The sequence below is a fragment of the Cydia pomonella genome, chromosome 25, assembly GCF_033807575.1.
Source record: "Cydia pomonella isolate Wapato2018A chromosome 25, ilCydPomo1, whole genome shotgun sequence".
Classification (NCBI taxonomy): Eukaryota; Metazoa; Arthropoda; class Insecta; order Lepidoptera; family Tortricidae; genus Cydia; species Cydia pomonella.
This window is the reverse complement of record NC_084727.1, coordinates 982202-1008337: the sequence shown is the minus strand read 5'-3', so window position 1 is coordinate 1008337 and position 26136 is coordinate 982202. Positions and strand designations below refer to the sequence as shown.

Sequence of the window (26136 nt, the reverse complement as noted above, 5' to 3'; positions counted from 1 at the left end):
TAAAGACAAAATTGCGAAAACTAAATTTTTAGTTATGTCATATAATAATATATACCTACAGGTTTGTATCCGTGGTCCGACTCGCACATGGCCGGTTTTTTATTTAATTTGCCGCTTTTTTCTACTGACGGAAATGGCTTGACAGACTATACATATAATACCTAGGGCTTTTAAAAGCTGTTTACAAATGGTGTATTACCAGTTTGTGAAATCGTTAAAATAATTGTTGTGTTAGTGCCTTTATTATTTAAAACCGGTTGGTGTTTGTGAGGTCTTAAGTACCTATATTCCTTTGTGCTGGACCCCTAGATTCGTTTTGTATTTATGCGTAATCCAAGGTCTTAATAATCTGAATAAATAATTTGTATCTTATACCTTTGATCATGTGATATTTACCACTAGCTTTTCGGTGAAGGAAAACATCGTGAGGAAACCTGCATACATCTGCGAAGAAATTCAAAGGTGTATGTGAAGTTCCCAATCCGCATTGGGCTAGCGTGGGGACTATAGCCCGAGCCCTCTCGCACATGAGAGGAGGCCTGTGCCCAGCAGTGGGACGTATATAGGCTGAATTATTATTATTATTTGTATGTCTCTTACAAATTCACGGGACCATGGGGTCCCGGGCATTTTGAAGGCGTGCGTGGGGCCGAAGCCAACACGTAGAGGCCCCTTGTAATAAGACAATTTACTCTAAAAGTAATGTGACACCAACCGACGATTATCCCTGTTCACACTATAGCAGTGCACCCAAGGACAAGCCCAGGTTAGTGTAGGACTATTGTAAGAAAAAGGTACAAAAAGAAACCGGGCTATTGGGTTGAGTTGCTAGTGGACTGGTAACCGAGACTATAGAGGTGACTATGGCACCTGCCCTGATCATATGTTATAAAAACACGACAAAATGGGCATGTGGTGACTTGCCAACTCACAATATGGGTCCCCGAAAACGGCCGCTCGCACGGAGCGACAAGGGGACAACATTGCGTGAGCGGCTCAGGGTGTGGAGAGGTGTGCGCCGCTTTCTACCCAGTGGCTGTCAGCAGCTACTGTGCCAACTCGTATTATTTACCTTTGAACTAGCAATTAATTCTTATATATTTTTATATTTCGGGGATCTCGGAAGCGGCTGTAAGGATTCAGATTTATTAACTACACAACATACGATTGCATTACAGTACATTCATGTCAATTTATATGAATCTATATTGAGTGATGAAATTTGGTATATGGGGGTTTTTGGGGGCTAAAAATCGACTAGCACTTTCTCTCCTAGCAAGTCCTGTCTCTGGGAAAACGCGCATTTTCCGACCAAAGCTCGGTCTAATATTGATAAATTATTTACAATTGTACTACCGACCCCTCGAATATACATTTGCAAAGATTGACAGCTAATATAAGATGACAACGCGCATGTGAAATCCCAGAATTTTCAAGCGTTCATAGAATACGGTAAATCACTTTTTGACTATATAATATATTAGTAAATCCCTGCCCCTATGCATCGGAATACCCTAAGTAGCCTCTCCTTAATGGGTGTGTAAATCGCTATAACAATTAATGATCCGGTGTCATTTTCATTTTTCTAGTAAATTTTTCAAATTGCAGTAAGTTTTTGGCAAAAATTGCATTTTTAATATAAGCTTTCATCCCTCACTGTACTTTTTATTTATATGTTCTTACATATACCTATTAGAGACACTCGGGCCGTGGTGAAGAAGTGCGCATGGGCTCCACAAGGAGCTCGGGAAACGATTAAGGGAGGCAACAGGAGACCCTCGTGCAGGCAGCTTTCTCGCGCAAAGACTCGCTATTGCGATACAGCGCGGGAATGCTGCCTGCGTGATGGGCACTCTGCCAAGAGGCCCATCACACAGGGTTGGAGTGTACATTTTAGTTATTTTACTTTTTGAGTTAGGTTTAGTTATATTAGTTTATTTTATAAGTAGTTATAATTCTTGTAACTTACATTTAATTTGTATATACATTATTTATTAATAAATTTATTTAGTACCTATTAGATTATTTTTTAAATTCTTAGTCAGTCAGTACTTCGTTTCGGGTTACGGTAGACTGGGTTGATAACACCTTGTGCACAACTTATCAGTGTTATCACACCATGAATCATGATAATGCGCCCTTGAACGTATTTATGGTAGTATTGTTTTAGCACCTGATAACTAAGATAGGAAAATTTTTGCCCGTTTTTAGGGTTCCGTAGCCAAATGGCAAAAAAGGGAACCCTTATGGATTCGTCATGTCTGTCTGTCTGTCCGTATGTCACGTCCACTTTTTTCCGAAATTATAAGAACTGAAGTACTGTTGAAACTTGGTAAGTAAATGTATTCTGTGAAGCGCATAAATATTTTCACACAAAAATAGAAAAAAAAAAAACAATAAATTTTGGGGGTTCCCCATATTTATAGAACTGAAACTCGGATTTTTTTTTCATCAAACCCATACGTGTGGGGTATCTATGGATAGGTCTTCAAAAATGATATTGAGGTTTCTAATATAATTTTAATTTCTAAACTGAATAGTTTGCGCGAGAGACACTTCCAAAGTGGTAAAATGTGCCCCCCCCCCCCCCCTGTAACTTCTAAAATAACAGAATTATAAGAATAAAAAAACTATATATGATGTACATTACCATGCAAACTTCCACCGGAAATTGGTTTGAACGAGATCTAGTAAGTAATTTTTTTAATACGTCATAAATGGTACGGAACCCTTCATGGGCGAGTCCGACTCGCACTTGGCCGGGTTTTTTTTAATATCATGTGCTACGGCTTTGAAGTATAAATACCTATATTTAATCACATAAAAACAGTAACATAAACAAACATAATAAAACTTACTAAGTACTTAAGAGCAATTCCTAGTTGAGCAACTTTTCAAATCTCGAATTTTTGAAGCTATGTTTCTGTCGCGCTGCGGTGGGCGGGAGCCGGAGCTATCTAAGTGTGAGTGCGCGCACACAGACGCGAGACTCGTGCGCTCGCTCATTGCGCGCCGTTCCGTCGACATCGCCCGCGAGCCAGATGGAATTTATTCTGCGCTGCCCGACGCAAGTTGTTTTTGTTGTTACCACGTAATATTGTTTTTCATTTTTATATTATACTGTATCTATTACACCCTAATACCAAACACCCTATCACCTGTACTAAATGTATTTTACACCTATGATGACGAAATAATAAATGATTGATTGATATTAATTACCATATAGGTAAAAACTGCAAAAAAGAATGATGTCTCAGCTTCGGTTGTCGTCGTACAGTCAAGTGCAAAAATATGTATCGAAAGAATCGTCTCATAAATATGGTACTACGCTCTTATTACACTGGAATAAGATGCTATGGGACATATTTTTGAGTAAGATGTGTACACCCATATTTTTACACTTGACTGTACCTATCCGTATCAGTAAGTTGGGAATGATCATGGTGTGTTGTGAAATTTTGTAAGTAGGTATAAATAAATATACCTATGGATAACTACAATCTATTTAACTTGTATGACGATGGGGCTAAACTTGGGCCGCCTTATTGAAGAACGTATCGCAATGACAATCTGGGTAAAGTATGTTGGGATAATGCCGGACAATTTTGGGACCAATTGAGAGAACTCGTGAAAAAATAATTAATTAATAATTGCAGGCGTACATAGGCTACGGAGACTGCTTACCATCAGGCGGGCCGTATGCTTGTTTGCCACCGACGTAGTATAAAAAAAATGTTTTTACGCGATCTCAACACGTGACAGATTCTTGAAGTACATAGCGAATCGTTAAATAATACTTAACCGTAGATTCGGCCTGAATTTTGGTAATCTTCAATATAGAACGGTTTTAGTTTTGTACCAGTGTAAAGATGAGACATACTTTTTTTTAGGGTAACGAGTGTTTTGCCATCAAGGGAGAACATTGGATGGTGAAAAAAAGTTGCTTCTAATGGAAAGAGAATAAGGTATCACAAAGAAATAGGTCCGGTGTCTACCCTTTTGTATCCGATCTTAACCCGGATACAAAAATTGGTAAAATTGTGGCTCTCAAACTTTGATACCTATGTCTTAAGGCAATTTGATAAGTAAACAATGTGCTATGAAACCTCTTATTGTAAGGTTTACCCGAAGTAATAAAAAAAAACCACTAAAATAATAGATACGTTGCGTAGTTTTGACAATTTAAGATTTTGTGAACTGTACAGGTTTAGGGAAAGTGTAAATGTACTGTTTATTGAATGGAATGTACTGGAAGATATTAAGTACTTAAGTAGGAGGGACAAAAATCAAAATAAAAAATAATCGTGCCCAGTCATTTTTAATGAAGGTCGCCAAAAAAATAAGAATCAAACTTAGAAATCAAAAAGACTAAGTAGTTCTTTAAAAAGGTCAAGGTCACTGAGAGCCCATCTTGAAGTATGGAAAATAATTAAAATTGCGATTTTGTTGGTTTAATTTTGCAATTATGTATATATATATATATATATATATATATATATATATATAGTTGATATACAATCTTTTTTTTTTGATGAAATGTAAGGATCGTATGTAAAGAGTAAAGTAAATATATAGGAAAAGAGAGCCCTCTTGAAGCATTTTAAGGAAACTAATTTCGAAGCCCTAGTTATATTTTGTATCCGAAACTAGCAATGTATGTATGCGTGCACATCTACATATGCATCCGTATGTGTAGGTACTTTATTGCGAAAAATTGCTCATTTGCTATCTATTTTACTCGATTTTGTTATAAATTTCAACATGTATCATCATCCCTATACTATATAAATACTCTTTATTGCACACCTCAATAAAAGAAAACAATACAAAACAAAACATACACATAAGCACAGGTAAACAACATGCGGTCTTATCGCTAAAAGGCAACCTTTGGGTTGCGGAAATTAAAAAAATTACATTGTCAGTAACCGTCGCGCGTGGTACTGGATAAAAATAATGGTACGAAAGTGTGATCAAGAAAACAATAAATGTGATAATTAAGGTCAGTAGGTAAATTGAAGAAAATTTAAAGTTTGATAATCACTGCTGTTTTTTAAATAGGTAAAGATCTGATTGTTTCTGGTCCGATCTTTACCTGGAAGGATCAAGATCGGATATCGGTCTACAGCAGTGCTAGGTCTGTTAACACAATTACAAAAACAAGCACAGTTTCATCACAATACGCAAAATAAATTACAGAGCGAAGATCGGATAGAAGGAGGAATTCGCGAAATTTACCTTGCTCTCTGTCATTGCACATAGCACAAGCCCGACTCCCTGAGCGACGTGGGGACACTGACAGTCGGGGCGCAATAAAATGGCGTCTTACACAATGTTGCCAACATTAAAAAATAAAGCCAAATTAGGGGGAAATGAATGTCCTACGTTCTTCACCCGCATCCGGTATTTACCCAACATACCTTAATCGTTGAACCGCCGCATTTCAAAATGGCCCTTATTTTGATATCGGCTAGCCGTAATGTAATACGGCGGATTATACAATACGACTGCGATACTTATATATAGATCCCCTCGTCAATGTAATTTCATTAAATTTGCTATCTAGTGGCATACATCAAAGTAGTTATCTTTTACTTGTGACGCACAAGTGTGAGCAATGTAAAATACTATATTTCAAAAAAAAATTGCCTACTACGTAATAAAAGAAAATGTGATTATTAAATTATAATACGAAAGGTGGTCAAATCGCAAAATGCTGTCGTTTTATTTAAAATAATGAAATAATTAGACCAGTTCCGAAAGTACCGAGAAATCCCGGTTCTTTAAAACAGTACCGGTTCTGCAATCCCTAATAAGGATGTTATGCCCATCACTATTCCTTCTGTGTACGTATATTTAGAAACTGTCTCCGCCTCCAATTCGTGCGATAAGGACAACTGCAGCTCGGACCGAAATTCACTCGCAAAAAACTCAAAAATCGAGGTTTCGCTCTCGACTGTTTCCTCCTCCAAAACGCAACTAATCATTATGAAATTTTGGAAATTGCAAGAGGAAGAAATAATCTATGCCGCTATGTTTTGATTTTTTGGATATTTTTTGTCATATTTGTATACTGTGCCTTTTTTTACAGCCAATTCAATTTAGCCGTTTTTGCGATTTTCGAGGCGCTGTATCTTTCTTCAAAATAAAATAATCCAAAAAAGCAAAACATAGCGGCACAGATATTGATGATATTGATCTTATTTGAAAAAATCACTGCTCTAGGTTAAAAATCCAGGGAGGAATCAGTCGAGAGCGTTTGTATGGAAAAATCGCAACTAGGAATTCCTCTAATCGCCGTCAAGAAGGCTGGCCGTATTTCCCCGCTGTATGGCGATAGTTATGCGCTGTGCGAAATAGTGGCGAGCCCTCTATTAGGCGCTCAGAATCATTTATTTTGCTAGAACATTACACAGATAGTACAATTTGTCACGTCAGTAGATAGGTTACATGAATGCATATCTATAAAAGAGTTTTATGACATTACCAATTAGATTTATTTAAATAGTAAGCATATTGTCGACATCTGAATTTTAAGATTTACTATAATTTACTTCTTTGTTAACTTAACAACGACCCTAATGGTGACATTATTTCTTATGCTGACATTATTTCTGTAACTGTTACTATTTATTTTCTACCTTAATGACGACCCGTTCTTGGTGAATTTATTTATACAATTGAAATTTAAAAACTTTAGTAATTTTAAATGAATTATTAATTGTCACATGTTTTTCCTATGTATATAAAGTAAGACAAACCGACAATCACAATATAAATTCCTAAGAATTTACCACGCGTAGTTTTAAGTGAAATTGTATATTGTGAGATAAATAAATCATATCATATCATATCATATCATATTCTGCCACACTTGGCATACAAAACTTACACTCAGTAATACATTTATAGGTTTAGGTTTAAGATCAATTATTCTCATAAGAATTTACAATTCACTTATCGAGATAAATACAAAACAGTATATTAAATTTTGTTTAGAGCGCACAAACAACTTAAATATTTCATTTAACTTAACTAAAACAGGTAGTTTTACAAAATACTTATTAATAACCGAAACGCACGAGTATCTATGCGAAACAAGTTTACAATTGGGTACACAGAAAGGATAATACTAGATGTGGCATGCATACACTGAGCGTAGTTGAGTATAACATATGTAAGTTGCGTTACTTAGGTCTATAAATGTATTTTAAATTTAGCCTAATTTAGCCTAAGTTTACGATAAAATTAAATTTCTCTATCTTAGCATCATCCTATCGTTTAAGTTTTATCTTTTCTCTTTGGATATATATAGTTTGTCAAACGACTTTGTCAGAAAAGGCGCGAAATTCAAATATTCTATGGGACGATAACCCTTCGAAACTACATTTTTTTGCTGCTTATTTCTACTGACGGAAATGGCTTGAGAGACTATACTTACATATTTCTAATACCAGATATCTTTATCAGAGTATATTACCAAATATTATTTATTTATTATTTCCAAAATAGTTGTACAGCATAACAGTATATACTAAGTCACTGCAAAACTACAAACAAATTGAAACAAAAACAGGTTAACTAATAATATTATGTACAATTACTACCTAATTAGGCATCGACAGTTTCTAGGCAGGTTACCACACTAAGATATAACAAGCACATTCAAACTGTTGAAGGACGTGCATCCATCCTCTCACAGAACCTCAACAGTTCATCTCGCACTTCGCTCCACAATAAACAAATTTAATACATAATATTATTTAATTTTATACATTGATTAAGATGTGTAAAATCTAAGACAATATGTGCCTCGAATTTGACAGGTAAACGAGATGGCGCTGTACAGGTCCATACATTTTGCGTTAACTCTGTCAAAAGTTGACGGTCGACAATTCAGTGACCTCAAAACATATGGCGCAGTACAGCGCCATCTGTTGATGTCAAACTAAAGGTTGTGGCGCATTAATCAAGACTGCATGCGCACATCACTATTCGCAAACCCGTCCAGGCGACAGCGGGGCGAGGAAGACGCGCGGAGGGAACCTACACGGACCGGCTCCCAGATCGCTGCACGGAGCCTCAGAGCGCATCCGATCGCCTTCGACGCCGCACCTGTGCCGCTCTGCCCCGCCGCTCGCGCTTACGCAAACGCAACCTATCGCTTCGCTCGCTATTGCATTATTCATTGCGTTTTTGTAGAACTTAATATTATAGTCTATATTTATACGTGGAGTTCGTGTTTGATTTAACGATCATATAGATAAGAACACGACATTGGTGACCCCGATGTGATTTGAACACGCAACCTTCTGATTCATTACGTTTTTTCTTAGACTACCTCTCTGTTACAATCAATTCACTTTGATATTAGTAGATGAGTTAAGTCTATAACAAATACAGCAGCTAATGTAGATGGCGCTGTACGGCTCTGTATATTATGTAGTAACTCTGGTTACCAAAAGCTGACGTTTGACAGTTCAGTTACCACAAAATATAATATAAAGGTTTCTTAGATTTTACATCTCTTTTTTACTACAGACATTCAGACCAAGATAAGTTGGCAGCGATTCTGACAGACCCGACGGTGCAGGTGTTATTATAAATAAATAAATAAATAAATAAATAAATATTATAGAACATTATTAATTTATTACACAAATTGACTAAGTCCCACAGTAAGCTCAATAAGGCTTGTGTTGAGGGTACTTAGGCAACGATATATATAATATATAAATATTTAGAAATACTTAAATACATAGAAAACACCCATGACTCAGGAACAAATATCCATGCTCATCACACGAATAAATGCCCTTACCAGGATTTGAACCCGGGACCATCGGCTTCGTAGGCAGGGTCACTACCCACTAGGCCAACCGGTCGTCGGTGTTATTTTAAACGTTAAACTTCTATGAAATTATGAATTAACACTTGCAGAGGCTGCGCTATCAAAATCGCTGCCAACTTAGCTTGGTCGGACTCTATAAATAATTCTTTGCCTTGTCACAACGGTCAGATTTACTGTGTGCTGTCAGAAAACTCGGAAATTTCCGAGATTGCGAAATTTCCATGTGGAAATTTTTAGAAGCGACTTACTTTTTATTAAGATCGAAATTTTCCATTTCCAAATTGAAACTTTCCTTTTGTCCTGTGATATTTTCCTGAAATTTCCGAACTTTTCCAACTTTATGGAAACTTCCTGCAACTTGCATCTATGTTTTTTTTCCAGTGAGGAGCTGTTCATCACCTCTAAGCTGTGGGGCACGTACCACCGGCCTGATCTAGTGGAGCCAGCCATCAAGGTCACGTTGCAGAACCTAGGGTTACAGTACCTGGACCTCTACCTCATCCACTGGCCCCAGGCTTACAAGGTAAAGGTTTCTTCAAGTGAGCTGCTCATCACCTCCAAGCTGTGGGGCTCCACCGGCCTGACCTGGTAGGGATATGCTATCAAGGTCACGTTGCAGAATCTAGGGTTACAGTAACTGGACCTCTACCTCATCCACTGGCCCCAGGCTAACAAGGTAAAAGTTTCTTCCAGTGAGGTGGTCATCACCTCCAAGCTGTGGGGCTTCACCGGCCTGACCTGGTAGGGACATGCTATCAAGGTCACGTTGCAGAAGCTAGGGTTACAGTACCTGGACCTCTACCTCATCCACTGGCCCCAGGCTTAGAAGGTAAAGGTTTCTTCAAGTGAGCTGCTCATCACCTCCAAGCTGTGGGGCTCCACCGGCCTGACCTAGTAGGGATATGCTATCAAGGTCACGTTGCAGAACCTAGGGTTACAGTACCTGGACCTCTACCTCATCCACTGGCCCCAGGCTAACAAGGTAAAGGTTTCTTCCAGTGAGGTGGTCATCACCTCCAAGCTGTGGTGCTCCACCGGCCTGATCTGGTAGGGACATGCTATCAAGGTCACGTTGCAGAACCTAGGGTTACAGTACCTGGACCTCTACCTCATCTACTGGCTCCAGGCTTACAAGGTAAAGGTTCCTTCAAGTGAGCTGCTCATCACTTCCAAGCTGTGGGGCTTCACCGGTCAGACCTATTAGGGACACGTTATCAAGGTCACGTTGCAGAGCCTTGGGCTACAGTACCTGGACCTCTACCTCGTCCATTGCCCCCAGGCTTATAAGGTAAAAGCAGTGGGGTGCAACTGGACCTTTCAGGAGCTCTCGGCTGCGTTCGGCTCAGCGTTGCTACGAGAAGCTATTAATAAAATAATGATTTAAAATTTGCCAACCCTAAATAGGTGAAAGGGCCAGTGCCAGTTATATGAACGGGCCTATCTTTTGAAATCTTTGGATATAAATGTATTCATGTAAGTTTCTTCTTAAATTTCAGGAGGGCGACGATCCCTTCCCTAAAGACAGTTCCGGCAAGATCATCTACTCGACCACGGACTACGTGGACACGTGGGGCGCCATGGAGGCCCTGGTCTCCGCTGGCCTCACGCGCAGCATCGGAGTGTCTAACTTCAACAAGAAACAGATCGAGAGAGTCCTCGCTGTTGCTAAGATCCCCCCACAAGTTAACCAGGTACTGTAGAACAGAGAGAGACAGACTCTTTACTGCTCGCGCACAGCGTTAGCTTTACAAACATCAGCAGAAGGCCGATCTATCACGGATTGAGTGGACACATGGGGCGCCATGGAAGGAATTGTTTTAAGGTTTCGGGGGGATTCTTGCGTTACTTTATTTCTATACCAATCGGACAAACAAGCTTGCAGCCCGCCTGATGTTAAGTAGCCACCACAGCCTATGGACAGTTGTAACTCTAGTAGCGTTACACGCGCGTTGCCTACAAGCTTACAAAGATTCTTGGGACTACAGGAAACCTAACTCATCTTACTTCTATTTAAATTCCAGGTGGAAGTGCACCCATACCTAAATCAACAGAAGTTGTACGATTTCTGCAAGTCCAAAGGCATCGCTATCACGGCATACTCACCACTTGGCTCACCTGACCGCCCGTGGGCTAAACCTGGAGAACCCCAGTTGACTGAGGACCCGAGGATCAAGGCTGTAGCTGACAAGTATGGGAAAACCACGGCGCAAGTCCTCATCAGGTAAATAATCAAAAAATATACTTTAGAATTGTTTCTCAATGGCTGATTTCTGACGGGTTTTTTGTGATAGCGTCTTTTAACATAAAAATGTGTGTTTACAGATACGCGATCGACCGCGGCCTAATCGTGATCCCCAAGTCAGTGACGAAGTCGCGCATTATCCAGAACTTCCAGGTGTTCGACTTCCAGTTGTCCCCTCAGGACCTGCAGGCCATCGCGGCCTTGGAGTGCAACGGGCGCGTCTGCAAAATGGAAGAGTTAGTATTATTTATCTAAAACTTCCATTAATTTAAATTGTATCTTCTTTTTCTTGTTTGCGTTGTCCCGTCATTTTTGCCACGGCTCATGGGAGGGTCCGCTTGGCAGCTGATCCCAAGAATTGGCGTAGGCACTAGTTTTTTGCGAAACAGACTGCCATCTGACCTTCCAACCCAGGGGATAAACTAGGGATTAGTCCGCTTTCCTCACGATGTTTTCCTTCACCGAAAAGCGACTGGTGAATATCAAATGATATTTCGGCCATCCGAATAACTCATTTAAAAGCCAGGGTTTGAACCCGTGACCTCCGAATTGAAAGTCGCACGCTGTTATCGCTAGGCCATCAACACTCCATCAATCAGCAGCAATATTTAGTTTTACATATTATTCAGTACATATTATCACACATAATTAAGGCTTGTCCAGACGGGAAAAAATCGCCAATCTGATTAAATTGTCTGATCAAATCAGGTATGTAAATCAGATCAAATGGCATATAACCATTTTGGCTAACCGATTTGACCGCCATTCTATAGATTTGTGTTACTAACAGATAACTTGGACCCGGGTACGTCCTTAAACTACGTCCAAAAGAGAGGTATGGGCATTGTGAATTTCATCTCGCTTTGTGTGGTAGGGCACAGCCAGTGGATGTCATTCCAGATCTAGAGCAGAGCCCAACTGGGGAAGTACCTCCACCTTACAGAAAACCGCAGCCAAATAACACTAGACCCTACTCATAGTGCTGTGTTCCTGCCGGTGAGTAAGGTTGCCAGAGCTCAACGAGGGGGGGGCTGGTTTAGGGTCGGCAACGTGCATGTAATTCCTCTGGAGTTGCAGGCGTACATAGGCTACGGAGACTGCTTACGATCAGGCGGGCCGTATGCTTGTTTGCCACCGACGTAGTATTAAAAAAAAATACTAACAATAGTTATATGTGCTGTCCACGCGTGCCCCTGCAAACATCTACAAAACCGTGGCAGCCTCAACAGTCTGAATACGTTGTTAAGGTGCGACCAGACCGCAGCTTAAAAAACGGTCACGATACGGAATCGCAGTGACGCGTCGTATGCGTACCGTTTTTGACGCATGCTCCCCACACCGCTGCTTAAAAAACGGTGACGGTACGGAATCGCAGTGACGTGCTTCACGCGAATCTTTTTTGTTCGCAAATCTTTGCGTAAAAAACGCTGCATTTACAAAACAGTTGCGTCTTTTACGTCACCGGTGTGGTGTCTGCCATAAGATCTCCGTGTAATATTTTTTGCGATTTTTACGCAGATCAATTTACGGTGCGTCAGCGTATTTTAAGCAGCGGTGTGGGGAGCATGCGTCAAAAACGGTACGCATACGACGCGTCACTGCGATTCCGTATCGTGACCGTTTTTTAAGCTGCGGTCTGGTCGCACCTTTATTTATACTTGACGTTCAGTACTTAAATGTTTTCTTAGTATAGTCCGTATACAGGCAGGACGTGTAAGGTTTAACAAAAGGACTTAAATAATGTAGTTTTTAAAGCCTGACCAGTAATATATGATCACGAGCCATGTTGCGGAATTTAATTGGAACTAAATTTTCATATTACTAAAGTGAACTGTCACCCTATACATGAGAATAACAGTGCCCTTTAGACAATGATCATACTCGTATATTTATGGTCGGGCTTTATACCAACCACACGACCGGTTTGGCCTAGTGGGTAGTGACCCTGCCTACGAAGCTGATGGTCCCGGGTTCAAATCCTGGTAAGGGCATGTATTTGTGTGATGCGCATGGATATTTGTTCCTGAGTCATGGGTGTTTTCTATGTATTTAAGTATTTATAGATATTTATATATTATATATATCGTTGTCTAAGTACCCTCAACACAAGCCTTATTGAGCTTACTGTGGGACTTAGTCAATTTGTGTAATAATGTCCTATAATATTAAAAAAAAAAAAAAAAACACGCTGCTGGAAACCATCGCGAGCGCAGACTTCTGGCCGAAAGCTGTGATATTTCGGCGGTTTCGTGGGAATCTGCCGAATCCCGCACCAGAACAGGCGGCGCAACCGAAAACTGCGACGTCAAAATGATATTTATATTTTAAGATTTTTATTACTGTATGTATGTTAGTCTGTAAGGTATGTATATATGGGCCATAGTTGCCTGAAATTAAATTATATTTAATTTAATTTAATTTTAATTGTACATGTGTTGTACAGTCAGCATCAAAAGTAGCGGATCAAATAACGCTTCATAAGTATCTACGGTACATTCTGCAACAGCTTAACAAAAAGTGATGTGTTTAATATAGAACAACAAAGACTGTAAAAGATATACTTTAGAACGCGAATTCTAGAAATTTATCTATATTTGGATAAGTTATCCGGAATATCAGATACTTTTGGCGCGTTGTTTCATCCGCTACTTTTGATGCTGACTGTACTTGGTCTGGCCTAATAAGTTCAAATCCTGGTAAGGGCATTTATTTGTGTGATGAACACGGATATTTGTTCCTGAGTCATGGGTGTTTTCTATGTATTTAAGTATTTATATATTATATATATCGTTGTCTAGGTACCTACAACACAAGCCTTATTAAGTTTACTGTGGGACTTGGTCAATATGTGTAATAATGTCCTATCTTCTTCTTCTTCTTCCTCGCGTTGTCCCGGCATTTTTCCACGGCTCATAGGAGCCTGGGGTCCACTTGACAACTAATCCCAAGATTTTGGCGTAGGCACTAGTTTTTACGAAAGCGACTGCCGTCTGACCTTCCAACCCAGAGGGTAAACTAAGCCTTGTTGGGATTAGTCCGGTTTCCTCACGATGTTTTCCTTCACCGAAAAGCGACTGGTAAATATCAAATGATATTTCGTACATAAGTTCCGAAAAACTCATTGGTGTAATAATGTCTTATAATAATTGATTTATGTATTTATTTATTAATGACTTATTCCTATGTTCTTGTTGCAGCTCCGACCATCCTGATTATCCCTTCCACGATGACTACTGAGCCCGAGAACCAGCGTAAAATAAAATAAAATAAATATAGCCTTTATTCTACCATACCTAATTAAATTTTTTACATTTCCTTTGTACTCATAATAATAATTTGTAATTACACATTGTTTAACGTAGGTAATATAGTAGTATTCTAGTAGTAGATACTATACATACATATCTCAGCATAAAATGTGACAGTCTATTCCATATTCATATTTTTAAGTTATACATCTCAGCTAATAGGGAGCGTGCATGAACTGTAGGAGGCAGCACAGGAGCCGTCAGATTTTTGGCGTGAGGCGTAAATGTGATGTTTTTTGTTCCGATGTAGCCCACAAGATGGCAGAACCTACTATGCACAAGAAAACACTTGACGTGTAAATGTGCCTGTTTATGGTTCCGATTCAGACCACAAGATGGCAGACCCTCCAACGCGCACGGTCCCTAAAATTGTGTTCACTAGTAGAAGCAGAGAGGAAACCATACTGAGACGATAGTAAAAGTTTGTTGAACCGGTTCACATTAGCGTTTTTTCTGCGCGTTACGCGTATACGGTCGTTTCGGCATTACGCGCTTATACGCGCGTATAAAACGCTAGTCTAAAACCTTGGATCTCACGTATTGCAGCGTTCCTCTTGTCAGTTACTAAATCTAAGTTATCTAAGAACGTGAAGCGAGTGCGACAGCGCTAGATGGCGTTGTACGGCGCCATGTTTTCTGTATAGCTGAAGAAGGAGTATTACGCGAAACTCTGCGTAGGGGGCGCCACTACCACAATCCATCACAATCTGAGGGTCTACCGCGAAATAAGAAAATCAAAATCCTTATCTAACCTCTCTATCACTCTTGCTTATTCTAGCGATAAAGAGGCAGATAACTCAATTTCGATGTTCACGTTTCCCTAGCCCCTTTGTAAACAAACAGCCTTGATGCATCAGTGTTATATTTTATTATCTGTAAAAACTTGTCATAAAACAGTTTAAGGTGGTTCGATTTTCATACAGAAAACAATCGCTATTTATTAATTAATTACACAATATTATTACATAAATATTTGCGCATCTATCTACTTTCGAATATTCGTTTGCGCTAAATTAATAGAAAAACTTTGTTTCATACAGAAATCATGCAATACAACGTTATATTTTTATAAATTTTACTTATGTGTGTGTGACAAATGCCGTGTAAAAATACATTGCGGCGTTGCCACTCCATGCCTCGGGCGGCCATCGGCGCGACGTTGCGATGTTTGACGCGTTTTTAGCTGACTCTGTCGACACTGACACTCAGTGTGACCAGGCGTACGATAATTATCGTACATGTACGATAATTTGGCCCCCGGTACGACGTTATGTTCCAAAGAGCATTATCATTATCAAAGAGCATTATAAAGCCGACAAAGTCGTACAATAAAATCTAAAAATTTAATTTTTTTTTAGGGTACCTCCCCTACACGTAAAGTGGGGGCGAAATTTTTTTTTTCGCTTCAACCCTAGAGTGTGGGTTATCGTTGGAAAGGTCTTTCAAAACTAATAGGGGTTTTCAAGAAACATTTTTTGATAAAGTGAATATATTCGGAGATAATCGCTCCGAAAGAAAAAAAAATGTGTCCCCCCCCCCTCTAACTTTTGAACCATAGGTCCAAAAAATATGAAAAAAATCGTGGAAGTAGAGCTTAAGAAAGACATTAAATGAAAACTACCTATAGCGGACATGATCAGTTTAGCTGTTTTTGAGTTATCGCAAAATGTTTTCCCTTCATATTAAAAAGACTTATTTTAATTAGGTACTGATTATGCAAATTTGCCTATTTGTTTAACTCAGGTGAAAGGTTTCATCCCTTGGTTTACAATTTACTATACTTTAAGCTCCACTTTAGCTTATTGTGACGGAAGAGTAACTACGGAACCCTACACTGAGCGTGGCCCGACATGCTCTTGGCCGGTTATTATTTTATATGGGTCCCTATTTGGAGTTACCAAAGGTGACACTATAACTTATTGATAAAAATTAAATTGAATTTTCTTTCGATTTTCTACCTCAAATTATTAAAAAACGATTAATGTAAAATACTCCATTTATTAGGCAAATTGTAGCAAAATTAAATTACTATATTATCATAAAATATTATCATAACTCACGTGAATTATTAGTCGCTGTTGGTGCACAGTGTACGTAGTGCAGCCGTTGCGAGCACTTAAGCCCGAGGAAGGACCTCCGATGGGTTTGAAACATGCCGCCAATGGCGACGAACTTGGCGACGAATTCACGTGAGTGTAACCATGGTATTTAAGCGAATGCGCATACCAGTAAGTATTTAGTTGGTAGAGCGGTTCGGTCTGTGTCCGAGAAGGTCGTATCAATATCGGCCGAGGCGGATTTTTTTCCGTTTTACGGCTTTTTGCTTAGTTCAAGAAAATACTCGTATGTATCCTACTCACAATATATTTATTATTAGTAAAGAAATATAAAATATTACACTGCATAAAAGTGAAAGTACATTGGTAATATATTTTATATTTAATAAAAAAAAATATAACACAACTGTTTCTTGAGTATTTTCCTTCTTACCCTTCACTTGATTAAAAAAAAAACTAAAAATATTCAGTATGTACCAGCTTTTGGTTACATAATAAAGAAATCAATGGACACAAAAAAAGTTGTAAAAGTATACAAAAATGTAGTTCTGACCAAAGTAAAGCAAACTCAATTAATAGGAATCAAGGAATATTTGGAGGAATAGAACAATTATGGTCCTGACACCTACACAACCTGTACACGAGAGGTGTGCCTACTATTAGCTCCTTTCTAAATTTCTCCCGGTTGAATTTTTTATCTGAACTAGCTTGGACGGCTACATTTTTCTTCCTCTTGCTCGGCGGTGCGTCGTCACTTAAACCTGATCTTCTTTGATTCGAACTTATATGTTTACGTTTATAATTATCTTTTGGCAAATATTCACGACTGGCTTCGGGGGATGACGAGGACCAAAAATTATCTATAATTCTAGCACAATCGCGTTGTTTTTTAATGCTGTCTTGTACGCTCGTTTCTTTTTCGATAGAAGCGTTGATTTCCTTGGAGGCAGAGGATACATCTTCAAGTTTATCTGCACCTGGAAATATAAGACATAAAGTCAAGTTAGTTTAGAAGAAAATAACTTATGGTGGGTGCTTCTAATAATACTTAAGAATAAAAAAACACTTATCTATCATACATTTATAAACGTCACACAAAATCGTCACCACTCAGCTTTACCCGGACCCGGGTATGTCCTTAAACTACGTCCAAAAGAGAGGTATGGGCAATGTGAATGTCATCTCGCCTTGTGTGGTAGGGCACAGCACAGCAGATGTCATTCCAGATCTAGAGCAGAGCCCAACTGGGGTAGTGATGGGTAGGACATCAATTTAAAATGAGTTTGTATGAGTACCTCATTCTCTAAAATGAGGTGTTACAATGTCTTACTTCAAATGAGGAGAGGTACTAGCACTTTTGCAGCATCGACTATTCCATCAACTCCAACGGCAGCAAACAATATTTAATGTAAATACATATTTAGGCATTGCTAAACTTCCTTTTAAATATTTACTTGGAGTGCAATTCTGGAGGTTTAAAACAGAACTTTAACAACAGAAGACATACATTTAAGAATCAAACTAAGGAGTTAAAGTACATACATCCTATTGCAACTTAATTTGATGCTTTTATGAAACTTGTTCTAATTTAGCAGTTTATTATTTTTATTGTTAGATTGTTCAGTATCAATCCTTGCTACTTGATATCATTTTAAGTTTAACATTCATATATTGAAATAAATACTAACCATAAACTACCAAACAAACAATTACTTAACAAACTAAGGAGAACAAATCCAATATTTTTTGTACCATTATTATATAGAAATTACTAACTTACCACCTCATAATTTATCAGTAATAACAGCATTGTAATATGATAACAAACGAAAGCCTCAATAACGTTCGCGCGGTAATGCCACCGGCGTGTAATATACACTTGATTTTTGTATGCAAAAGACACAAAGAAAGACCCACAGGTATATTTTATCGCGAAAACAATGTTAATATATTGTTATTTTGGTATAATTATAAGAATGGTCACTGATCACTATTTATAAAACACAACTAAAGATTACGAACAACTTTTTCGAGTTTCTCGTACTATAAATATGTCAAAATCATAAATGATCGAAATACTATACGAAGCACGTTAACAAAAAGTATTACAAATTCAAATCGTTAAAATGTACATGTTTATTTCACCTATACAAATTATATTTACTTTTTTATTAATAAACTAATGTAAAATATCATATTTTGTGTACGCCACTATATTATATTTCAATAATTTAAATAATATTTTGGTCTCTTAAACGATAACTGTTTCCAAGCTAGCTTCGTAAATGCCCAGTGAGACTTGGTTGGCATTTCAATCGCTTATCAAGTAACCATTTAACTGTCCAGTCTAATTGATTCAGATTATACATGACACCAGCAATATGAGTCTTGAGGTCAGGTTATACTGGTATGCGCGTTAGTACAACAATAGCTAACAAATATGGAGGCCTACCGCGAACCACGAAGTATTGCTTTGCTGTCGCACTTACGTATGAAATTACAAGTGCGACAGAGAGAAAAAACTTTCTTCGGTAGGTTCTTTGATGACTTAGATTTTTCGGTTTTGACAAGTAACTTAGCAATGCTAGGATCAAAATGGCGTAATATGTATGTAGGCTTGCGGACGCTTACGCTTGTTTCCTTTCGTGTTTCATTTTTAACGTATTTTCGATGAGGTGTTATTGAAGCACGGCGCGTGTCTGTCTCACTCCCTCTTTCGGTAAATCTAATTCATTGTTTCATTTTGAAAGGATTTTTGAGGAGATGTCACAGTGAGGCGAGTGAATGGTACAAACACAACGCATTTCTCGGTGGACCTTTTGTCCTTGCAATAAGGTTTGTAGTTGGGCAGTTGTTAGTGTGAGCGATGAATGCGATGACGTCAATGACTCATTTCTTCATTTGAATGTCGGCGAGTACCGAGCGCCTCGCGACTCTCTTGCGAGTTGTGAGGAACGCGAGTGAGTTTGAAAGGCTGAGAGTTTTTTTTTAAATTTGAAGTGTTTGAATGGTTTGAGTGGTAAGAGCTGTGTGTGATGCGCGCGAGTAGAGTAAATGAGTATAATTAATTGAGGAGTGATGTATGACATTTATGCGGTGTGAAGTTCTGCGACAATTTAACTAAGTAAATGAGTGGTACAAATGAGGTGCCTCACGAGTGAGCAACTCAACACTAAACTGGGGAAGTACCTCCACCTTACAGAAAACCGCAGCCAAATAACACTTGACCCTACTCATAGTGTTGTGTTCCTGCCGGTGAGTAAGGTTGCCAGAGCTCAACGAGGGGGGTGGGGTTAAGGTCGGCAACGCGCATGTAACTCCTCTGGAGTTGCAGGTGTATATAGGCTACGGAGACTGCTTACCATCAGGCAGGCCGTATGCTTGTTTGCCACCGACGTAGTATTAAAAAAAAAAATGAAAAAAAATAAAAAAATAAAAGAAAAACCGAGGGGAACAGTAAGAAATTATTATTATTAGAAATAAACAGATTTAAAACTGCTACGTCTACTTTTTCTTGCCGGTCCCATATTCAGATACCCTCCTACAATTTAGGAGGGCTTTAAATCTTCTCGGGTCAGAAGTGTAGGGTTAGAGCCGGCGTAGCTTTATTTGACGTTCATAAGCGCTATGTAAAATGCCGACTTGGATAATAATAATCTTTATCATTATTTTTCCACGTTTGTACTGCGCCTAAATTTGGCATTAACAATTCACACATGATACTATTTTTATTTTATTTTATGTATTAGGCATACAAAACAGATGACATTTATTACATGAAATAATATTCAACTGATATATCATTTATTTATGATGAAAAAAGGATACATTTTGAATAAAATTAAATTATGACTACTTATAAAATAAAACTACTAAAACTAAACCTACCTAGAAAAAATAAAGATACCTAAAACAGACCCTGGCCTCTTGGCAGGGTGCCCAGGCAGCATTCCCGCGCTGTATCGCGACGGCAAGCCTTTGCGCGAGAAAACTGCCTGCGCGAGGGTCTCCCGTTGCCTCCCTCAATCGCTTTCCAAGCTCCCTGTGGAGCCCACGCGCACCTTTGCCCCACGGACCAAGTGTCTCGACACCAAAAGCTACGAATTCGTAGTTGGTGCCGAGACAGCTATATTTATTAGTTTTAAAACTTTCTCGGGCGTCAGCCGCCGCCCTGGCGTTTCTGCTGGTCGCTGGCAAGTAGGAAGCTGCCAGCGTATCGGCGCAAGTAGCGTCCCACACCAGCGCACGGCCCATCCTCCAGGGGATCAACGACATCCCGTCGGGGCGCTTACCATCGTCCCGCACGATCTGGGGCTCCAGAAATAATTATTTTAAGTAGAGGTTTTGTTTGGGAATGTTATCCAAAGCATGTATGCGCAGCATGTAATACACATTAAATTAAATTTAATTTAATTTAATTTATTTCTTTATTTCAGGCCAATTTGCCCATAGATTGTTAGTTATATACAGACTTACAATACTAGTGTTAGTACATCTTAACCTAGGTCTCACGGCTTCATTTGGGGTCTTGGTACACAGGACGATGAGCTGACGCCCAGTGACAAAAAAATGGACAGTCCCATCTCTCCGCTATATCTACCAGCAAGCTGTTGGTGCTACCCCGCAAGCGATGCATTTGAGAGGCGATTCTTTTTCTCATAATTGCATGAAAAACCTCCATTCGTGCTTGCGCAAACATGCCTGAGGCACTGCAAAAGCGTGGTAGCCCCAACAGCATCCTGAAGCCGTTATTGAACTGGACACGCAGAGCACTGTAAGCGCGCTTCGTATAATTGATCCACAGGCTGCACGTGTAGAATGATTGGCAATACGACATAAATAATGTTTTCTTGACCTCCACTGTACAACGCGCAAACCTGCGAATCAACATATTAAAGAGCGAAAACTACAACTATACTAACTACACTTAATTACACAATAAAACAATTTATAGACACAAAACAATTCGCATAAAGAAAATAAAGCACATAACGAAGTGAGATTGAAATACACATGCAATACTACCTATCAATTTCTATTAGAATTAACATGTGAGAGAATCATGTGTTGATTTTTATTTGATGGAGACGCGGTAGTTGACTATTTATTTATTTTATTGACTACTGCGGTGGCAGCATGGTTCCATTTTTATCACTTGTCACTATGTCCGTCACTTTCACACTTACAAACTTGTTAGAACGTGGCAGACATGGTGACAAATGATAAATAGCCGACCATATTAGCCCTACTGGTTGACTAAGGCTCCTGACTAATTATAAGAACAACGAAGAAATGGTATTGAATATTATTATGAATATGGTGATACACACGTAGTACATAAATAAAAAAGTACCAAAATGATTTCAGGGTTGTCGCATCAGTGTGTGGTTATGTCGCAAGCTGGTGTTGCTCGAAGGTGGTTACAATATATATACCTCCATAGATCCATATAATAACTTCAATAAAAAAATCCCAGTGTGAGTTTTATGTGCTATCAGTAAATACGAACCATGTTTTTAAGTTCTTGAGACTTAAAGATAATCTCTTGACCATACTTACTTATCTTAGCTTCAAATGCTAATGCAGGACTTGTTTGATCTATCTCTCCGTGCCAGGACACATTACCGCCGCCAGACCCTCGAGCTTCCCTCATCTCCTCCACAGGCTCAAAATCTATAATGGACTTCTGTGAACTATGAGCGATAGGTACAGAGTTTTCGAACGACTCTTCGTCTGAACTATGGACAAGAGATTTTCGTTCTTTCCTTACTCCTTTTCTAATAGCGAAATCGAAGGAATTTTCATCATCCATCCATCCATCCAATCCATCTTTATTCCAATCTATGGATGCATTTTGTATGTCTGTTTTTTCAGCCTTGTCTTGTTGGTCTCCTTCAACGTTGTCATGGTCTATGTTACTTTCAAGTTTACTTTCTGGCAAATTATCTCCCGTATGTATTTCGTGACTCTTATCAACAGCATCTTCTTGGTTATGGTCAGTTCCGATAATGTTTACTACCTCTGTGTCAAATGTTTTATCGATACTAATTCTTGTTAGTTCACTGGCTGTTAGTAGTCTTTGCATGTGTTGCTCTGGTTCTTCTATATCATGTTTATCTGAGTGTTCAGCTACATGTGTTGGAACATTATTAATATTTTCCCCTGGAAAGTAAAATAAAAACAAAATGATTATACAGTTAAATCTCAAATGCAATTTTCCGATATAATTACTTTTGTGTCAAATCTACACCACGTGCTAAAAATCTACCTTCAAGATCACCCGTAGGTACGTTACAACAATCCTATTTGAAATTATTGGTAACATAGGCTAAATTCAGAGTAATAATATACTATGTTGTACTCACCAGAAGTTTTTAAATCGTTAAAGCTCTGCCCAGAAAGCCTTCTGACAACTCTAGACCCAAATACTGTTCTACCGAATTGTAGCGCCCTTGGTATCAACACAGGGCTCCCATTATCAAACTGAACTGAAGCTCTTATTGGGGATTTGTGTATTTCTGCAATTGTAGTAGATATTCTATGACAATATTGGGCTGAATCTTCTGAAACTGATTTAGTTTCAATTTTTTCAGATTCTCTTAGTGCTTCAAATTGCCTGCATATATTAAATTCCTCAACAGATTCCAATCTATTTGTTAAGCTTAATCTATTTTCGCTATCGATTTGTTTATTATCATTTACTTCAATGATTTCGCTCAGTTTGATCTCATTTTCATTGTATTTTGTCGGAGATTCGATCGACTGAATGTACTCGTCCTCATCTTCAGCAGTTGAAGACTTTGAATCATCAATAGATATACGACTAGTATCTTTATATGTTGAGCAAGTGTCTATTCGTTTATCGTTATATGTCTGTTCTTTTACTGTTACATCATCATCACTTTCGATTGTAGATTTTGTCAATTGTTTCTCACTTGTCATTGAAACATCTACATTAAATTCTATATTTTCATTATTTCTTATTACATCATCTTCCCTTTGGTTGATATGTAACATGAAAGTGCTGGCCATACTTCGATTTACTTCAAAGTCGAAGCTGTCGTCATCACTGCCTTTCTCACCTAGAACATGTAAAATTCTTAGTTTGTTATTCGATAAATAACACTGCATGATTTATAGATACTACATAACTCAACTGATTTCTTGTAAATTGAAAATTTACCGAGCAGCGATCTTCAAACATTACGAGACATAACATGACATGACATTACGAGAAACGAGCTTTTTATAATAACTGCCAACAAGCTCTTATAAATCATCGTATACGAGGACAAACCATTTAAAAGGGAAAAGTTTCGTCTGTTAAAATCTTATATATATAACATTGCTTGTTGCGGCGCTTGTGGGTTTAAGGGGCTGGGCATCGCCGTTGGTGGCTATAAAGTCCTATAGCAGCGCGACATTTCTTTCCACATCGATCGCATACAAATCGTGAGTTCGCAGGAGGTGGTAGAGCACGACGAAGACTTTTCTGCTTAAGGTGCTCCAGCCAGTCATCGTCGTGCTTTGATATTCCGACTTTAATGTCGCAACGCCATTCCGGTCTCATTTCGGCGCGTTTCTCCCAACCGTCGGTCCGAATGCCAAAACTGTCCATGTCCCGCTTGCCGGAGTCCTTAAAACGTAGAGTTGGACGCCCAACAGGTCTTTTTACGTCCGCTATCTGACCCAGCATTATTTGGCGTGGTAATCTCTCAGGGTCCATGCGATGAACGTGACCGAGCCAGCGAAGTCTTCTCTGCTTTAACATTGCAGTTAAGCTGCAGCAATGTGTTCCTGAGAGTACTACCTCGTTACTAACTTTGTCTTGCCAAGTAACTCCAAGTATAGTCCTCAGGCAGCGCATATGGAAAGCGTTGAGTTTGCGTTCTTGTTTCGCGTATGTAGTCCATGTTTCTGATGCGTACAGCAATATACTTAGGACGCAGGTCTGGTATACAAGGACTTTGGTATATGTAGTGAGAATACGGTTTCTCCATACGCGCGCGAAAAGCCTCCCAAAAACAGTTGATGCTCTGCCTATCCGAGTATCTATTTCCTTGTCTAGAGATTGTGACTGGGTGGTGGTAGAACCAAGATAGCAGAAATGGTCGACGACATCGAGTACAGCACCGTCGAGCATGATTTCCGGAGACTGGTTTACGCCTTGCACCATGATGACAGTTTTCCTGGTGTTTATGCTCATTGAGAACAGTCGACAGGCTCGACCAAATCGCGTCACTAACTCCTGAAGTTCATTTTCAGAGTTTGCAACTAGTGCAGCATCATCCGCATACAGAAGTTCTCTAGCAATCAAGTCTAGACGCTTGTTTTTCGACTTGAGAAGACTAATATTGTACAGTTTTCCATCCTTTCTAGTATGCAGGTGTACTCCGACGTCGCACCTTTCAAGCTTGTCAGTATGAGCTTAAATCGTTTCAGTATGTTGTTAATTTTAATTTTACCATGTTGTTTCTAAAATAAAGTTATGGACAAGATATATAGTAGTAGCAGTAGTAAAACACTTTATTGTAAAGCGAATTTATCCCTTCCAGTTAACCTTTGAGCAATTGAGGAAGAATTGGAGAACGGTAGACATCTAAACTGTACTAAACGGCATAAAAGAAATTTTTCGTTTTTGAAACAAGCTCTTACAGATGATCTTACTTTTTTTTCAACGGCCTACCAATATTCATCGAGACGATTCTAACAAACACAAACACTATTAGATTGCTTTATTATATCACAGAGTTCCTATGGCCACCTCCTCCTTCAGCTCAGTAGTTTCAGCTTAACCGAATTACGAGAAATAAGTCTAATTTAGCTTGCTAGATTTGATCTGAACATACATACATGCAAACAAACATTGCAAGTAAAATAAAAGTTTGTAAGAAGTCCTAGAAATGCCTGCACTATCGTCAACATAACTGGCCATTCGTATTCGTAACCTTTACCATTAATACTTTATCAAAATATTTTTGACAAAACAAATATTAGTAATTATAAAATAACATTTATGACGTATTAAAAAAAACTACTTACTAGATCTCGTTCAAACCAATTTTCGATGGAAGTTTGCATGGTAATGTATATCATATTTTTTTTTTAGATTTTTCATTCTGTTATTTTACAAGTTAAGTGTCTCTCGCGCAATATATTCAGTTTAGAAAAAAATGATATTAGAAACCTCAATATCATTTTTAAAGACCTCTATCCATAGATACCCCACACGTATGGGTTTGATGAAAAAATATTTTTTGAGTTTCAGTTCTAAGTATGGGGAACCCCCAACATTTATTGTTTATTTTCTATTTTTGTGTAAAAATCTTCATGCGGTTCATAGAATACATCTACTTACCAAGTTTGAACAGTATAGCTCTTATAGTTTCGGAAAAAAGTGGCTGTGACATAATCGGTCAGACAGACGGACATGACGAATCTATAAGGGTTCCGTTTTTTGCCATTTGGCTACGGAACCCTAAAAACCGTTTAGGAAAGAAAATTAATATATATATAAATTAATCCTACTAAGGTAAATTAATGAATTTGTTGTTTGTCAATGACCCGCATTTAGTGCAGAAATAATGTTTTGCCTTTTGCGTAGTTACACTAAATGAAAACTGTAGAAATATGTATATATTTTAAGGTAATTTAAGGCTCTTGTTTGTATTGTGT

The 26136-nt window shown here is 38.6% G+C and overlaps 1 protein-coding gene across 2 annotated transcripts in view; it reads left to right on the top strand.

The window, feature by feature from the left end:
* LOC133531724 (aldo-keto reductase family 1 member B1-like) overlaps positions 1-14388 on the top strand; it is a 35939-nt gene extending 21551 nt beyond the window's left edge. For both annotated transcript variants that reach the window (XM_061870103.1, XM_061870105.1), the window contains 5 exons: positions 9236-9377; positions 10351-10545; positions 10876-11075; positions 11177-11332; positions 14294-14388. In XM_061870103.1, coding sequence (XP_061726087.1) covers positions 9236-9377; positions 10351-10545; positions 10876-11075; positions 11177-11332; positions 14294-14333 — 733 coding nt within the window. In that variant the 3' untranslated portion in view covers positions 14334-14388. The remainder of the gene's footprint in view (positions 1-9235; positions 9378-10350; positions 10546-10875; positions 11076-11176; positions 11333-14293) is intronic.
* The last annotated feature ends 11748 nt before the right edge of the window (positions 14389-26136 follow it).